This window comes from Ambystoma mexicanum, chromosome 1q (genome assembly GCF_040938575.1).
Source record: "Ambystoma mexicanum isolate Mex_15411 chromosome 1q, UKY_AmexF1_1, whole genome shotgun sequence".
In the NCBI taxonomy this organism is placed as follows: domain Eukaryota; kingdom Metazoa; phylum Chordata; class Amphibia; order Caudata; family Ambystomatidae; genus Ambystoma; species Ambystoma mexicanum.
The window spans coordinates 239,239,534-239,255,884 of record NC_090922.1 but is presented as its reverse complement, the minus strand read 5'-3'; the positions used below and the strand labels follow the sequence as shown (position 1 = coordinate 239,255,884).

At 45.4% G+C, this 16,351-nt stretch overlaps 1 protein-coding gene across 1 annotated transcript in view; it reads left to right on the top strand.

Moving 5' to 3' along the window:
- Positions 1-11,193, top strand: part of PPP1R12C (protein phosphatase 1 regulatory subunit 12C) — a 1,339,157-nt gene extending 1,327,964 nt beyond the window's left edge. Inside the window, exon 22 of the mRNA XM_069638043.1 lies at positions 6,453-11,193. Within this exon, the coding sequence (XP_069494144.1) occupies positions 6,453-6,539 (87 nt within the window). The 3' untranslated portion in view covers positions 6,540-11,193. The remainder of the gene's footprint in view (positions 1-6,452) is intronic.
- The last annotated feature ends 5,158 nt before the right edge of the window (positions 11,194-16,351 follow it).

Here is a 16,351-nt window from a genome sequence, read left to right as displayed (position 1 = left end):
CTGTGGCACAGGGCCGTCACCCAGGGGATGTTTCTGGTTCCCTTCCATCTGCCAGGAATAAAAAACACCATTGCCGACTCACTCAGCAGAGAGCTGCGCTTGTGCCACGAGTGGGAACTACGCCAGGATCAAGTGGATCGGCTCTGCTAACGATAGGGCAAACCCCAGATCGACCTGTTTGCGACGGCAACGAACTCCAGTGCCAGAGGTTCGCCAGCAAGTTCCCCCAGCCGAGGAGCATGGGCAATGCTTTCTCGTTCCCCTGGGACAGCCTGTTCCTGTAAGCGTTTCCTCCGTTGCCGCTTCGACAACAGCCAGCTCAAGAGGTCCCACTGCAGGATGATCCTCGTCGCACCGGCGTGGCCAAGACAGATCTGGTTCCTGGACCTTATGGACCTCGCAGCGTCCCCACCAGTCAAGCTGTCGACGGACGCAGATCTTCTCTCCAGAGAGGGAGGCGCCATTCTTCATCATGACCCGGAGTCGCTGAACTTGCATGCCTGGCTCCTGCAGCACTAGAGTTTGGAGGGTACGATATCCCGGCTGACTGCAGAGAGGTTCTTGCAAAGGCCAGGGCGTCCTCAACTCTCAAGTGCTACGGACATAAGTGGAAGAGGTTCTCTGTCTGGTGCCGTGCCAGAAGATCAACCCACTAACGATTACGGCACCTCAAGTGCTACCATACCTACTGTCGCTGGCCAAAGCTGGACTAGCTCACGCTTCCATCAAGATACATCTGGCAGCGATCTCCCGATACACCAGAACTGCAGGACGGCCGTCCTTGTGGTCTCATCGTCTGCTGAAAGAATTTATGAAGGGACTGTTCCGATCGTTCCCGCCGGTGAAGGCTCCAGCCCCGGCGTGGGAGCTCAACGTGGTGCTGACCAGGCTCATGGGACCACCATTTGAGTCTTTGCATTCGGCTCTGTTGAAGTTCCTGTCGTGAAAGACAGCGTTCCTTGTTGCCATCACCTCCGCACGACGCGTGGGAGAGCTTCAGGCCCTATCCTGCAAGCCTCCATACTTGACTTTTCACGATACGAGAGTGGTGCTGAGGATGCACCCCTCTTTCATGCCCATGGTGCCGTCGGACTTCCATCTTAACGAGCCCTTGGTGTTGCCAGTTTTCTTTCTGTCGCCTTCGTCGCTGGCCGAGAGGACTTTTCACTCGCTGGATGTAGCTAGAGCGCTTAAGTTCTACATAGACCGAACGAAGAGTTATCGGAAGACATCACAGGTATTTATGAACTTTGGACCCGTGAACCAAGGGAAGGCTCTCTCGAAGGCTTCCATTTCCAGATGGCTCTCCGGCTGCATCATGCACTGTCATCGGTTGGTCAACCGACCGTTGCCCGGCCGTCCAAAAGCCCATTCGACCAGAGTAATCGCTGCTACTACAGCATTCTTGTCTGGTGTGCCCCTGCTGGACATCTGCAGGGCTGCTACGTGGAGGTCGACGCACACCTTCACGAGATTCTACTGCGTCGACCGGGATTCCAGGGAGGAGTCCAGAGTCGGCCAAGCAGTGCTGCGCAACCTGTTCGCCTGAAGGTGGGCCTGGTGAGGAGGTAAGAGTTGCTTAATGTTGAGTTTATGTAATGCTTAATGTTGAGCCTTTTGCCACATCCCGTGGTTGTGCATGTGTGTACTGCTATGTATTCTTATATTCATGAGCATGTGAATCCATGCCAGACCCCATGCTGGAGAAGGAACAAGTTACTTACCTGTAACTGTTGTTCTGCAGCAAGGGTCTGGCATGGATTCACATGCGAACCCTCCCGCCTACCCCTCTGCGGCTCTTCTCTTGGTCCTACTGCCACTTTACGTGTTACCAAATCTGAAGATGGCTGCCAGAGGAGGGGCTTAGGTAGAGGGCAGTCATTGGATGGGGGCAGTATGACCCAGAGACCAGTGATTGGTTATTAGTAGATAGACAGTTCAGAAACTGAAACTGATTTTTTCTTTACCGAGGATTCCCAGCCTGACGGGGAATATTCATGAGCATGTGAATCCATGCCAGACCCATGCTGGAGAACAAAAGTTACAGGTAAGTAACTTGTAAGGAGCCAGTCAATGCAGCTGACAGGACGCAAAGGGGCCTCTCGTTTTACCTGGACAGGACTAAACCTTTTAGCCAGTTCAGATGCCTGCAAGTATCCTATTGAGATTGCAAGAGTTGTGCCGTTTGATAACTGAGCATTGCTTTTTGGATTGTGGACTGGATCACATTTTACTACAAGGAAGCAACTGGCTTTAGCTGGTGACGGCACACTCAACCAGAGGCAAGGCTGCGACGTGTAGCTTGCTTGCCAACACCCCCCTCCAGTATATTTGTATGGTAGCTTTGTGGATTGCCCTAACGTTGACCCGTCATTAGTGCTTGTACTCGACTACACCTGAAGATGCACATGTCGTCCAGGCAGTGCTGAGAAACCTATTTCATTGAGAGGGCTCCCACCTCCCATACCGCAGGTACAGAAAAAGGTTCATCACTAGCTTGTGTGTCTACTGTTCATGGCATTGCTACCATTACTGCACATTTTCAGTGAATTCTAAAGTATGTGCATCTATAAAAAAAAGAAACGAGGATGAATTAGTGACTTTAAGTATAGACCTCCAGTATTGGTGTCCTTTATAGATTCATATATGGCCTCCCTCCTCTGCTAATAGTCTGGGCTTTTATATACAGTTTGAGACTGGCAGCACTGGATCTCTCGCTTTGGCCTGGCTGTGCGTGAGGCCTTGAAGGAACAGTAGCTTGCTGCCCCAGACACTGTGGATGAAAAAACAATTAACAGGGTTTCTGGGTTCCCAGCCTGACATGTGGGAATATTCTATAATATGTGAATCTCTAACGGATGCCCGTTAGATCTGCACTTATAGGTGATTAACTAAGTCTTGATGTGGCTATGAGCAATTTACCGTCTACACTTGGCTCCTGAGCATTTTTAGATGTCCTGATCGGGCAAAAGAAATATTAGGCCTTCTCGTTGGAGCCAAAGTATTAAAACAAATACCCAGACATGTTGGTCAGCTAGCTCATACTTTGAGGGTTATGTAATAGGAATTTGCCTCTTTTGACATAAGTTGCTAGGAGGCTACATACATCTGACCTTCTCTCTTGTAAGGAGGGGCAAGTTTCAATAGTGAGAGGTTTCCATCTGACAGTATTGTACATTTCTAAGAGGCCAGAACCAGGTTCTTTGATTATGCTGACCGTGGTGCAGCCCATCATAAGATTTATATTTAGCTATCCACATGATTCGTATGTGACAGTTCAATGAGATCAGAACATATTGTTGGTATAGTTATTGCCTGCTTAATTTAAGCAGGTGCATATTTCTAATTTAACGTTTAGGGCCTGAAAAGTGTTGTATACAACATTCTATGAGTTAGTGGGTTTGTCTGTAAGATGACCGTCCCAATACTGCATTCCCAAAAGACATGACACTTCGCGTGAAATGTTATCTGCCAAACATAATTACTGGTTTTTATAAAAGATAATTCATTCAGTTATCATTTTCGCTCCACTGCATCCATCAAAGGCCTAGAAAGAGATGTTGCAGAGCGCCATCCCAAAAGAGCTGCTCCATTATATTTTCAGTTCAGAAGGGCACAGGATTGTCAGGCAGCCTTTTCTTGCGCATGTATGTATGGCGATGGTTGTATCTAGATAACAAACTAATTTCACTTATTACAGTGGGCTTTATGAGCAGTGCAAACGGTTTTCCCTGGTCGAAGCTGGTACAGTTAATTACGGGTTCAGCAGCTATGGCAGCTTCTTTGAGAAGGGTTCTTGTTCAAGACATGTTAACCATTTGAATTATGATGTGCTGCTGGCCCTATTCACTAGATCTGTAATTCAGCATTTCTTTGGTTAGCAGGTGTTTTCCTTTAACAGAGGCCCCTCTCTGCACTTTTAAGGCATTGCTGGTGTAATCGTTCAAAGATTAAAAAATCTGCAGTGGAGCTAGCATCCATAAGAAGAAAAATAAGCTGTAATGTTGTTTGAATGCTTACTCTACAGTTTTTCACCTGCCCACTGGCTTTTATTGCCCAGAATGTTTCTAGTCCCGCAGACATTAATACGCAAACTGATGGACATAGGATTCTGACAATCCCAGCTGTTAGCTGGTGGTGCCTAGGGATGTATATTGAACCCTCGCCCAACAAAGGCCCCCATTTTCCCCATGAGAAATCGAGAATGGTTTCTTAGTGCCAGCCTGACAGCTGCTGTTTTTTGAAGATCAACGCTACAAACTGAATCGCTTGTAGAGCCATGACTGAATTAAATGTGTACGTTTTGTGTAGTGAAAAATATTGCCTTCATAGCTGCGTAAGTTATAATATTGAACATTATTTCCATCTGCTAGGATGAATGAAGGGGACATTAAGCATTGTTATCTTTGCATATATGATGCTCCCAAGAACAAGCCTATAAATGCTCATAAAATTGCTAATCACCTTAGGCAATCGTGTGGCATGGTGCCCTTGATGTCATTGCTTTTTAAACTGTGTGCTGAGTTCAGAGGTGCTGGAGCTCTGCGCACATGCAAATCACTGTAGTTGAGGACCAGTGGACAGATGTTTTAGTGAATATTGAGCATTATGAAAAGTTTGATCACAGAGTAGTGTGAGAATCCAGAAGGTGTCTCGCCCACTAGTCTCTGGTGATCTGTCATACAGGTGGCCACGACACAGCCATCGCTTTTGGATCCAGGTCCTGGGGGTGGACCAGTGCAGGAGGATCACCTGGGTAAGAGGGGGGGGTCTTCAGGGAGTGGGGGTGGGACACCGGATGGTGAGACACACAATATCCCCTTTCCTGTAACACCTTTACCCCATCCTGCCAGGTAGAATATTTAGGAACTCTACCCCTTCGCCCCCCTTTACAACACACACTTTCTCACGGACAGCCCGCTATGAGAGAAAACAGACTTATCACTCGAACAGTATACCTGACGTGTCCCAATAGTGGTCCAGCGAGGTCAGGCAATTACTGAACATCACACACACCTGACTTTCATTACACTTACCCACATGGATAAAAGGCGGAGCACGAGAGCACACTGAGCGAGGACAAGTAAACGAGGAAATTGCAGTTTAGAGACAGCAGCTGAGCAAGAGAGGAAAGGCGGCAAGACCGAAGGGGATTGCAAGGAGGGAAATTCCCTTGACCTTTCCGACAAGGAACTGTTACTTTCCAGAGACCTTGAATAGAAAGTGTAAGACCAGGAAACCAGGCTGAAGAATCCTGCATTGTCTCTCAGAGATATCCGGGGGGCCCACCCACGTCAATGACCTTGGAAGGGAGAATCACCAGCCATCGTGCTAGCGTCCTTGGCTCCAAGAAAAAAGCAGCTTCAGTGAAATCAACACAGCTGGTGAGTTGGGGAGACTGATATAAAACCGGTCTGTGTTGAAGCCAAGGTTGCAAGCAGCAACATTGTATGGTGAGCGCTGGAACGAACATTGTTAAAAAGAGTGTGATAAGAGACGCAAGTGAAGTTTAACTGCTTATGAGTGATTGAACTTTAAAGCAAGCTATAATACCTTTGACAGTGGTCCGGCACCGTGTGAATGCTCAATCGAAGGTCTTTGTCCGAGCCTGGCAGAGGGAGACCAATTGCAAAAGAACTAATGAATGTGAATCAAGTGGTCCTGCGACGGTTCAAGCAAAATCCAATGCACAGTCGTAAGTCTTTGATTTTGATGGAAGTAGAGAACGTTTGGAAATGTACATGAATTTAGTCCAAGCCCGGCACAGAGGGACCAATTGAAGTTTTTGTGGTAAAGTGGGTCTGAGCCCTGCACAGGAGTACCCGGGGTGAACAGTTAATCACTCCAGAAGTTCTATAAGTGAAAATCCTGAGAAGAAAGGAACTTTAATGTTTTATCCGGTTGCCTCAGGCCCTCTGAAATAAGAGAGTTTGAATGGCAAAGCGACTTTGGCACAGAAGACCATGATTTGGATGTTTTGAACGACATCCTTGTGCTAGAGAAGCCAGAGAGTGTGCTAAGCTCTAGTGTGCCGCCTTGTCCAATGCTGAAAAATGGGGAGGGGAAGCAAACGGCTTGAATATCCTGACATATCATTTCTTGAACACTTTTCTTTTGAATAACCTTGTTTCCCACACTTTGTATTTAGAAGTAAGGATTGGCAATACATTATTAGTATATGCCCTTTTATTTTGACACACGACTAGAACTGCATTATTTTTTGATCGTCGTAGCTTGCTGCCATCTTTAGATTTAGGATTAGATGTATGTGTGTGTTTCAAACCCAATTTAAATTCAATAAACACCCTTGAACTGTGATCACTTGTGTCTGTCTTACTGTTTTATACCATGGCTTAAAGTAGCAGTAATTTGTTTCAAAAAAAGCACTGTTTTATTCCAGCGTTGTATAGGGTTTTTAAGGTCATGATCTAACATCCTCTATTTATTTTTAGGTGCTGTCTGACCTAAAGGCGGACAACCAGAGGCTGAAAGATGAGAATGCTGCATTGATACGGGTCATCAGCAAACTGTCCAAGTGAGAAGCCGACACAGGGCAAAAAGGGATTTACATGACCAGAAAGAACTTTGGAGTAGCTTGCATTAATGAGCCGTGGGGTCAAGTATGACGGGTCCTTAAACTCGTGCTGATCTTCTGCGCCAGCTGTGACTCGTCTGAATTGGATGGGAAGCACACCAACGGGCAAGAGGTGCCGAATGAACGGGGTGGCCACTTGCAGTTGCCCTGGTGCCACGGATGGTGAGAACTCTGCATATCTGCTGCAGAGCCCATACAGAACCTTTGATTCTTACTGATGGGTGGATGAAAAGGACATCAACATATGTTCGCTTATATAGTTTTATATGCTTTTTTATATAAATATATATTATATATTAATATTCAAAGACTTTTCCTGCAGAGATGTGAGAATGTGCCAGATAAGAAAGAGTGTACATTCTCTTTGAAGGGCTGCTGTAACTAAATCTGCCTCCCTGTCGGAGCGCGAAAAGAGAAGAGGCATTGCCAAGCTTGCCAAAATGTCAAGTTCGATCGGTGCACTAGAAATACTGCACTGAAAGCAAAAGGGGAATCTGGAGGGTGGGAGAGCATCACTTGGGGTTTTGTCATCTGGTCCAGTTTACTCCACCATCGTCTCCTGTTCTACCATCCGCGATCATTGCCCAAAGGAAACGTAGACAATTTTTTAAACATTGCGAATAGTGTAATTGCATTATGATCTATAAAATTGGAGGAGATGTGGGAGCAAGGGGGGCGGGGGGGATTTAACTGTGTATCTTGTCCAGGAAGGAGTTCATTAATCCTACCTCTTAGTGAGCCTCTAGTTCGTGTTTTGCCTCTGTAGATAGATTTACACCATGGAATTCCATTTTGCATGCGGGTATTGTGCAGCTTTGCAAACAAAGTACACCTTGTGTTCTGAATGCCAATGAAAAGCTCTTAAAATACTGTTTTTTGACTCTTCTAAATCGCATTACCAAGAGCTAAAGGATGCTTAGCTGAAAGCTGCCCTAAATGAATTGAAAAGCAGTCCGGAAATCCTCTTGGGTGATAACCAGTGGGAATTATTTAGGGCAGCTATGCGTCCAGGATTCCACGTTCACTCCCTGCTCAGTTTAAGCGGATGGATGGCAATGATGGCCTGTGGCAGGGAGCAGAGATGGATTGGCCATGTTCTTGCATCACACTGGATGATTTTCCTCCTTCACCAAAACCTCCTCTGCCCTACACACCCCCTTGCCCCCCAGTGAATTGATTGGCTGCTGCACTCTCACCTTGCCAAGTTTAACTGCTCTCCAGTATAGAATTCTTTATTGGATTTGTGTTCCTTTTAAAGAAACCTGCATCACGGGAAGCTAACCTTCCAAAAACGTATTGACCAATACAAAATGTACCCCTTATTTAAAACTCTTTCCTCTTACTCCCTGCGTAGTTGAGCTTTTGAATGTTCGTGGCTGAAGGGTGCCAAACAAGTGAACTTTAGGGGTCCATATGTGCCAAAGCAAACCTGATCAAACAATGAATAACCTGCCTTCCCTGATCTTGGATTTTCAGATTTAATACAGTACAAACAAGGATACCCCTATACATTTGTTTCACTATTGTCATTATCCACACAGTCTACTGCCATTAAATTTGCATGTTTTCTGTGCTCGTTGTCCCAGTTTTGTACTCTGTCATATAATCGCACGTTCTCTGCATTATGTTGCTCAGTTGCAATTAAACTTGAAAGTGAAAGAAGGCTATAGTTCCTAAACAAAATGTGAATAAGACTGTTGGTTCTAGTAATTGTTTTGTGTATATGAAAATGTGCTTATTCCGTTTACTGCTAGTTAGGCCTGGGCCCCTCAACTTGGTCCTTTTGCTGTTCCATGGGATGGCAAGCTTACTTTTAATAATCTGTTGCAGTGACGGGTGGGGTGAGGGTTTAATGCCATACATGCAGTTCACAAATCTTGGAGCATCTCACATTTTCAACAATTACCCAAGGTCTCTTGTCCTAATCAAGAACATAACATCATGGTCACAGAAGGTTCAAATGTTACTTGCATCTTCCACCAGCAGAGCCAGTGGGACGCTGGTGCAGAGACATGTTTAACAGCTGGCACGTTGATGCTCTATTAACATTGCTTTTAAGGGTTGAGCAAGGAAACTTGTATGTTTGAAGTGAGTGAGACTGTACACAAGATTTGTTATTTTGGATTTTAGATTGTATAATGAAATCGGTATAGTATGTTCGTTTCTCCGAATTTATTCAATCTCTTTCTGTGGTAATCACCCCACATTTCACACTTTAATGGCACTCTGGTGACTTTCGGCAGTCTGCTGGGCTGACGTCCTACGTTTTATATCCTTCATCATTGCCATAATCTGGTGCTTTATGAAAGTCCTTGTTATGCTTTGCTAGCCAAATACTTGATGGGTAGTTAAGGGATTACTTATTACCAATGTGTTTAAGGCTTGTTGAAAGTGTAGCACCGTAAGTGCAAACTTCCTCCCAACCCCAGCTCCTCAACTCCTTTATTTCACACGATGGCTCCATGTTATCCTCAACAGCTTCACCCCCAAACGCAAAAGCTTAGACATTAAAATACCTGGAAGGCCATGACTACATAATGTCTCGTTGTGCTTTTTCAGCTAGTCCTGGACACCTGCTACATGCATTGATTCTTGTGGTACCCAGTGAAAGACAATACATGTAAACTTGCATTTGCTCAGATCAGAAGCTGCTTTAAACATTTGAAATCGGGCCGTGGATGTTCCAGGTGTCTCTAGGAGCCCCCTCAAACTCTGGACGATACTTGTTCATGTGCATTGATCTACACCTCCACAATTTGTTGCCTGACACTGTTTATTTCTCTGTTCAGTTGGACAAATCTTTATCCAACAATATTTTATTTATTACCAGTGGGACTCTTATTCTGCTAGAATTACAAACTGCTAGCTAAGATTGTCATTTGAGATAAACCTTTCATTATTTCTTTTACTTTCTGTCCTATGGTTGGGCGGGGCGTCGAACGGGGGAGTGAGTATCAAGCTTAAGTGGTTGCTTTCTGGCCTTGACATCCATCTGTGGAACCAAGAGTGGCTAAATTCCTTATTAGAGCTGAGCAGTCCATTTCAAAGGAATAAATGGGAAAGCAGGAACGTGATTTTACATGGCTGCATAGACGGTTGGGATTGACTTAGTCCTTCATCCCAAAAGAAAGGAGGCGTGGTCCATCCCTTACTAAAACCAAAGCCAGATCAAATGTCCATTCAGTTAAACTTTGGGGCTTTTGCCATCTTTTCAGAGTAGATTTTGCAAGCTATGTGAACTGTGCCATCATCTTGTGTAATTCCCTTCCCAACCTTATCCCTCCCCACACACTTTACCTTTACCTGGATACCCCTACCTCCAAACGTCTTGCCTTTCTGCTTGCGATGTTGCACCGGCTTCCCCTGTAACCACTGGAGATAGTTTGCACATCAGTGGATTAGGCCCTTAAGGAAATGGATCCGTTATTAGGGGTGTGAGAGTACCTGCTTGATGGATTAAGACCTGATGACCAGGATACATGTTTTCACGTCCCTCCCCCTCTCTGCTGGAAGCTGTGCGAGCAGCCCCCCTTTGGTGTGTGGTATATTATCCCTGCTTCTCCTTAGATCAATAGTTCGTTTTTTGTAATGTATCCCTTCTAGTCACCTGGTGTCTTTTTAGTAGTGATGCGCATCAGTGAAGATGAGTCAACAAGGCTTATAAGTCTATGTAGGCAATTTATTTTTGATACTGCTGATTCACACCCTTTTCTGTATCATGCTTGTCTTTAACATCCAAGGGTATGCTGCCGCAATCTTGCCGTTTTCTCCAATTCGATCCATCCTTGGGAAGGGTGCCCTTTACAGTTGACCAGTTGTTGGCTTCTTATTTTGAAGAAGGCTCCTGGAACTCCGGCAGAATGTTTCCTTCCAAAAGCCCCTTTACTCGAGGATGCAGCCTTCTCCCAAAGCCAAGGAAGGCTATGAACCTAGTGTTGGGAGTACAGCAGTGTGAGACTGGAGTCCCAACGTTTATTTTATACAAAAAGCCCTGTAGCCAAGCTTATGAGTTGGACAGTGTTGACCTGATGTGGTTTGGCTGCCCTTGACTTTTAGATTTTCAGCATAATGTTCATGCAGAACTTGAGGAAGGTATTTTGAAATATGCTCCTGATCTGACTTCCATTGTCCCGTGTAGATTATGGAGCAGGAGACTCGAAACTTGCAGGCCAGCAAATGCACAGTTGAATGGATCTTCTTCGGGTGCCCGTTGCTGCCACCTCTTTACTCACTTCTCACCCATGGTAGTCTTCCACAACTACCCTTGCCCCTGCCTCCGCCTCAATGCGACAAACCATGCTGTGCTTATGTGCTTTCCTGGTTTGGCTCATGTTAGCCAAGATAATTGAATTCAGTGATTATCATCTGTGTCATTGTAATACAAAACAATAAAAAAAGACTGGGTATATCTGTATATAGGGCAACTTATGTTATATACATGCGCTGTTCGCAATATGCATGATTTTGTTCTTTTTTCAGAGAAAAAATAAAATCTATTGTATTTGTTACAGGAGCACAGACGCAACTTCTTTAAGCACAGGACCCTATACATGTACATGGAAAAGCACATTAAAGACCTGTGGTTGTTTGTATTGGAATGTTTGTATTTTATCCTTGTGGGGCTTTCTTTGAACAACTGACTCAATGTTAAGTATATGAAGAAGTGGAAGGAATTGGTCATGACCTCATGGGCCTGGTAGACCACAAAACGCCCAAAGCATCGAAGTGGCAGGAGGCTGTTACTTGACAGACCTGAACACAACTGCCGACTGCACTTAACGAAGACCATTTTCATCATATCACTAGATGTTACTAGCGTGTATAAAAGCTTTGCTGGCTGCACCAAGGATCCAAGGGCCAATGGGATTCTCATAAGCATATGCTGCCTCTGCACGTCTCACACTTGTTTCTAAATTTTCATCGAAGACGGTGTGCACTGACAAAATGCTTTTCTCTCATCACTTAATTTTCCCTTTAGAAATGTTCGATAATAAACTTTAGAGTATTTTATTAAAGCCATAGCGCCTACTTCATATTCTTTTATCCGGAGCACATGGTTTGCATTTTAAATTTATGAGTCAAATAGTGTGCGTAGAATGACTACTCTGCATGTTATTAACCCAACTTCTTAAGTGCATGCTGAAATGGCCTCAAAGAGAAGGTCGGTTTCTTTTGCCTGTTGTGAATAGTGTCCAAGCAGGTGCACAGCTTTTGACTTAATAGCCTGTGACTTTAAGAAATGCATACTGACGGGTAGGCCTGTTGCAAGCATTCCCTCACTAGTGCTCCTTGATAGTATCGCAGCACAGTTGTAATAGAACGTGAGATATATGGTTTTACTTCTACCGGTAGCTTGATGCAAGTCTGCCTGCCTAACAGAAATGCTTCAGATTACGTTACTCATAGTAATTGAGTTAGTAGTACAGATTTTCTTTCCTCAATGTTTGTTCGATGTTGTCCCAATAAGGACTGAGCGTTTTCGAGACCGTTCACGCACTTCTATAGCAAAGTGAGGGCCTATACACAAGATCTGCTCACCAAGCTTCGCACTTTACCTTCACCCATCAGTCTTTTTCCATCCATGTTGTTGGTGCAGAGCAAATTTTGACGGGATGACTGGCGAGCCTATTGATGAAAGGTGGCTATATACAAGGCGTATTTTAGCCACACGGGTGAGTAACTTTTAATTCTATACCCTGTCTGTACTCTTCCCAAGCAGATAAAACACCGTGGATGGAGGTTTTGTTCAAACCGTTTTTCCCACTTTGGACAGTAATGTCTGCATAAGACTGAAGGAGGTGTTCATGTAGCTTCTTTACAAATTATATTAAAGGGCATGTGTCTTTGGAAGTCCACAGGAATGGCTTAAGGGTACACTCATTTCATATGAAGTCTACAGAGAAAAAGCTTGTAAATGGTGTACCATTCTGAAATGGGTGACGTGATCCATTGAGCAGTACACAATTTGGCAGCTTGGTTGCTCTGTTGGAAACCACTGCATGTCAGTTTCAGTAGACTTGATCTGTCCAGGTTAAGCTTCCCTCTGCATGAAAGCAATGAGGGGCTTGTTCGGCTTTCAAAGTGGACATTAGAAAAAAGGTGGGCAAAGTCATTTTTTTTGTGCAGTTGCAATACAAAAAGTAGGAAACAATGGAGAAAGCGGGAAAAGGAAACCATGAGATTAGGTTGAGCAGTAGATGCCCATTGTGGATTTGCAAAAAAAACAATTGTATGTCAATGCAAACCTATTAATAAACCTTCTCTTGTTTCCACAAATTAGATTTAATTGGCTTTGGCTACCCTTCCTAAAATCAATCATCCCATCTTCAAAGTAAAAACTCCTTAATACCTGAAACCATCGATCGGGGAGGGCAGAATAGCTGCAAGCCATTCGCTTACTGGCAATAAATGCAGATGATTGGACAGAGATGGTGCATGTTCATTGCAGCTTGTCTCCTATTCAACGAGAATCCTACATGACGAAAGATGTTATTGGGCGTTTGCATAGCGCCTTTTACCATTGGTATGATGCCAAAGCGCTGTGGGTTGAACACCCACGGGGACCGTAGTCCAGGTCCGTGGAGGGAGTATTGTACATTTCTTGGGTGCCCTCGATATGTGTGCAGCCAGGGTGGATTAAGTGGTGTGTAGCTGCATTCTAGTGCTAGAAGTGGTGCAGTGGTTTTATTAGGTCAGTAGAATGTGTGCAGCAGGCCAGTTTGACTTGGGTGGCTGCCTTCTGGCGGAGGCTGAGTTTGTGAATGGGATTATGTGTACAGCTAGCCTGGTTTTCGTGGGGTATAGCTGCCTTCTAAAGACTGTTGAGGTGGTCATAGAGGTGTATAAGTATCTGTGCAGCTAGGCCGAATTAATTGAGGGGTGTAGCTGCATTCTGTTGTTTGCTGTGTGCAGAGGGTAGAGTTAGTGTCGAGGCGTGATCCAGTCCAGCGCAAAAGCAGCAAGAACTTCTACCTCCCCTTGGTGGTCTTGGCGCCTGGATTAGGTGAACGCAGGCCACCGCGACCCTCACGGGGAAAGAGGGTTAGGGTCCACGGATTGGATAGGTTTGGAAGAAGTGGGAAAACCGATTTGAGTGTTAGAGAGTGGTTGTGGATAGGTAGAGCGTTCAAGGGGAAGGCATGCTCCTTGACTCTGTCCTCGATGAGCCTGTTGTCAATTAATATGCTAAAGCTCTTTCTCTACCTTAGCAATCACATTCACACATACATGCATTCATATCTCATGCATGCGTTATCCCCTTTTGTTGAAAGACCTCACTCAGTTAATATCAGCACTGAGTAGCGTTCAAATGTGTGATTACACAAACGTTAGTCTTTTTCCAAAGTACAATGTGAAGGCACATAAGTTCACACACAATACATGGAAGGGGTTTCTCAAACCAGAAATGTGCAGCCAACGAGTACTCTGCTGTGGCTAGCAACAACCAAGCTTGACAGAAAATGCGTTAGATACTTAGACATTAAATAGAAAAGCACTTAGCTCTGGCTTTCCCAATCTTGCTCCGGTGGCCACCTGTGCAGTCTGTGTGGGCAGCTGGCGCTCCGTAATCAGTATACTCCTGATAAAAAAAAGCAAACTGTTAGTTTGCTTCTCCCATGAGCCATAGGTGCTCGTTTTACCAAGACATGAAAATGCCCGCAACTAGCGAGTGAACTGTGGCATGCATCTGGGTTAGTATATGGAGTTTCCTCAATGCGCTTCCCGAACTCGCGGCTGTCAAATCGTCAACCAGAGTCTTCCCAAAATTAGTCAACAAGGTAAGTATGCTCCGCAACGTGAGAAAAATAACTGCCACTTATCTTAGGCAATGCGGGGCCAGAGAGTGTTTTTCTAGCAGCGAGGGCAGGCCCCGCGTATGGCTTCTGCTAGAGCTCCGTAAGATGCATCATCTCGGGTGCAATCTTGAGCGCGATCAAGGGTTCGTTGTTTGCAGGCCTCGTGTGCCTGATTTTCTCCTAGATAGTCTGGGCTTCTGGGGCTGTAGTTTTTGGCCATAGGGCTGCTGGGACATGTAGTTTCTCTTGGTTCTTGCTCCTTGAGGATGTCCTGCTGCCACACCAAGCACATCTACACAAAGGGCAGAGATGACACCTACTCATTGACCCTTCCCCAACTGTAATAGCAACCATTTTACATTTGGTTTTGAGTTTGACCACCCTTGACTTTACGACAGTACACCCCCTCCCCACCGAAGGGCCTGGCTTAGTGGGATGATTACGATGGAACAGGCGCAAGAGCCGAGGAGCATGCACATTAGAGGCGGGTTCCCATGATCTGTCTTCGGGACCAGATCCCACCCAATCGATTAGATAATACAGTTTGCCTCCCTTCAACCGTGAGTTGAGTATAGCCTGCACCACATATTCTGGGAATCCTTCAACAAAGATGGGAGGTGGTCTTTCCATTCGTGTGTGAGGGGCAGCAGGTTTGAGAAGGGATACGTGGAAAACTGGGTGGATTTTCAGATGTAAGCGCATGGCTACTGGGTTTATGATTTGGGTAATGTAGTATGGGCCGAGAAAGCGTGGTTTTAGTTTCTGGGATCCGGGCAGGTGCAAGTGTCTTGTCGAGAGCCACACCTTGGTTCCTACCTTGTAGTCAGGGTTAGCACGACATTTTCTGTGTGCATATTTCTTGTATGTGTCCTTGGCCAAGGTTAAGTTTTGATGTGCCTTCTTCCAGGTTTGTATCAGAGTCTATATTCTGGTTTGCACTGAGGGTAGCGTATCCGGAATACTTTCAGCAGATGGTTGCACATGTGGGTTGTATCCATAAGTGCCAAAAAATGGAGAGTATCCAGTGGAGATGTGCTTGGAGTTGTTATATGCTAGTTCTGCAAGCCATAGGGCCTCCACCCATCCCTCTTCGGCACCATGTGTAAAGCAACGAAGGTATTGCTCAAGAGTCTGGTTTAACCATTCGCTTTGTCCGTCCGTCTCGGGGTGATAGCTGCTGGACATTTGAAGCCGTATACCTATTTTCTCGCAAGAAGAGGCGCCAGAATTTGGATGTGAACTGGGAACCCCAGTCCGAGATTATATGCTGTGGTACTCCATGTAAACGAACTATGTGTTGCAGAAACAGCTCTGCGAACTCCCCAGCTGTTGGTAAGCCTCAATTAGGTATAAAATGAGTGAGTTTAGACAGTCTATTACCACTAGTATTGTCGTATAACACTGATCTGGGGGTAACTCTACGATAAAATCCAGTGATACTGTGTGCCACGGCTGAGGTGGCGTTGGTAAGGGTCTAAGCAGACCCATCGGTTTCTTGTGGTCGGTCTTGTTTCGGGCACATACTTCACACTGCGTTACATATTTCTGGACTTCTTTATGGAGGTGAGGCCACCAGTAATGTCGTTGAATTAACTCTTGAGTCTTATTGATGCCTGGATGTCCGGCTAATGTTGAATCATGGCACCGCTTGAGCTCTTGCGCCCTTAGGGCTTGGGTAGGTAAATATACCATGTTTCCCTGATATGGTATACCATCTAGGAGGCGACGTCCTTGGTCAGGATTTTCCCACTGGAGCAATTCCTCGGCGGTCATAGCATCTCCAATTTGTTCTAGCAGTGTGTTGGTCACACTGCCTATGATCTTGGCTGGAGATATTATGGGTTTGGCTTTTTCCTCTATACTGGGCCCGATTGATGGTTCCGGGTATCTGGAGAGCATGTCCGCCTTCTTATTTTCCTGTCCTGGGCGGTATCTCACCACGAAATCGAAATCCGCGAAA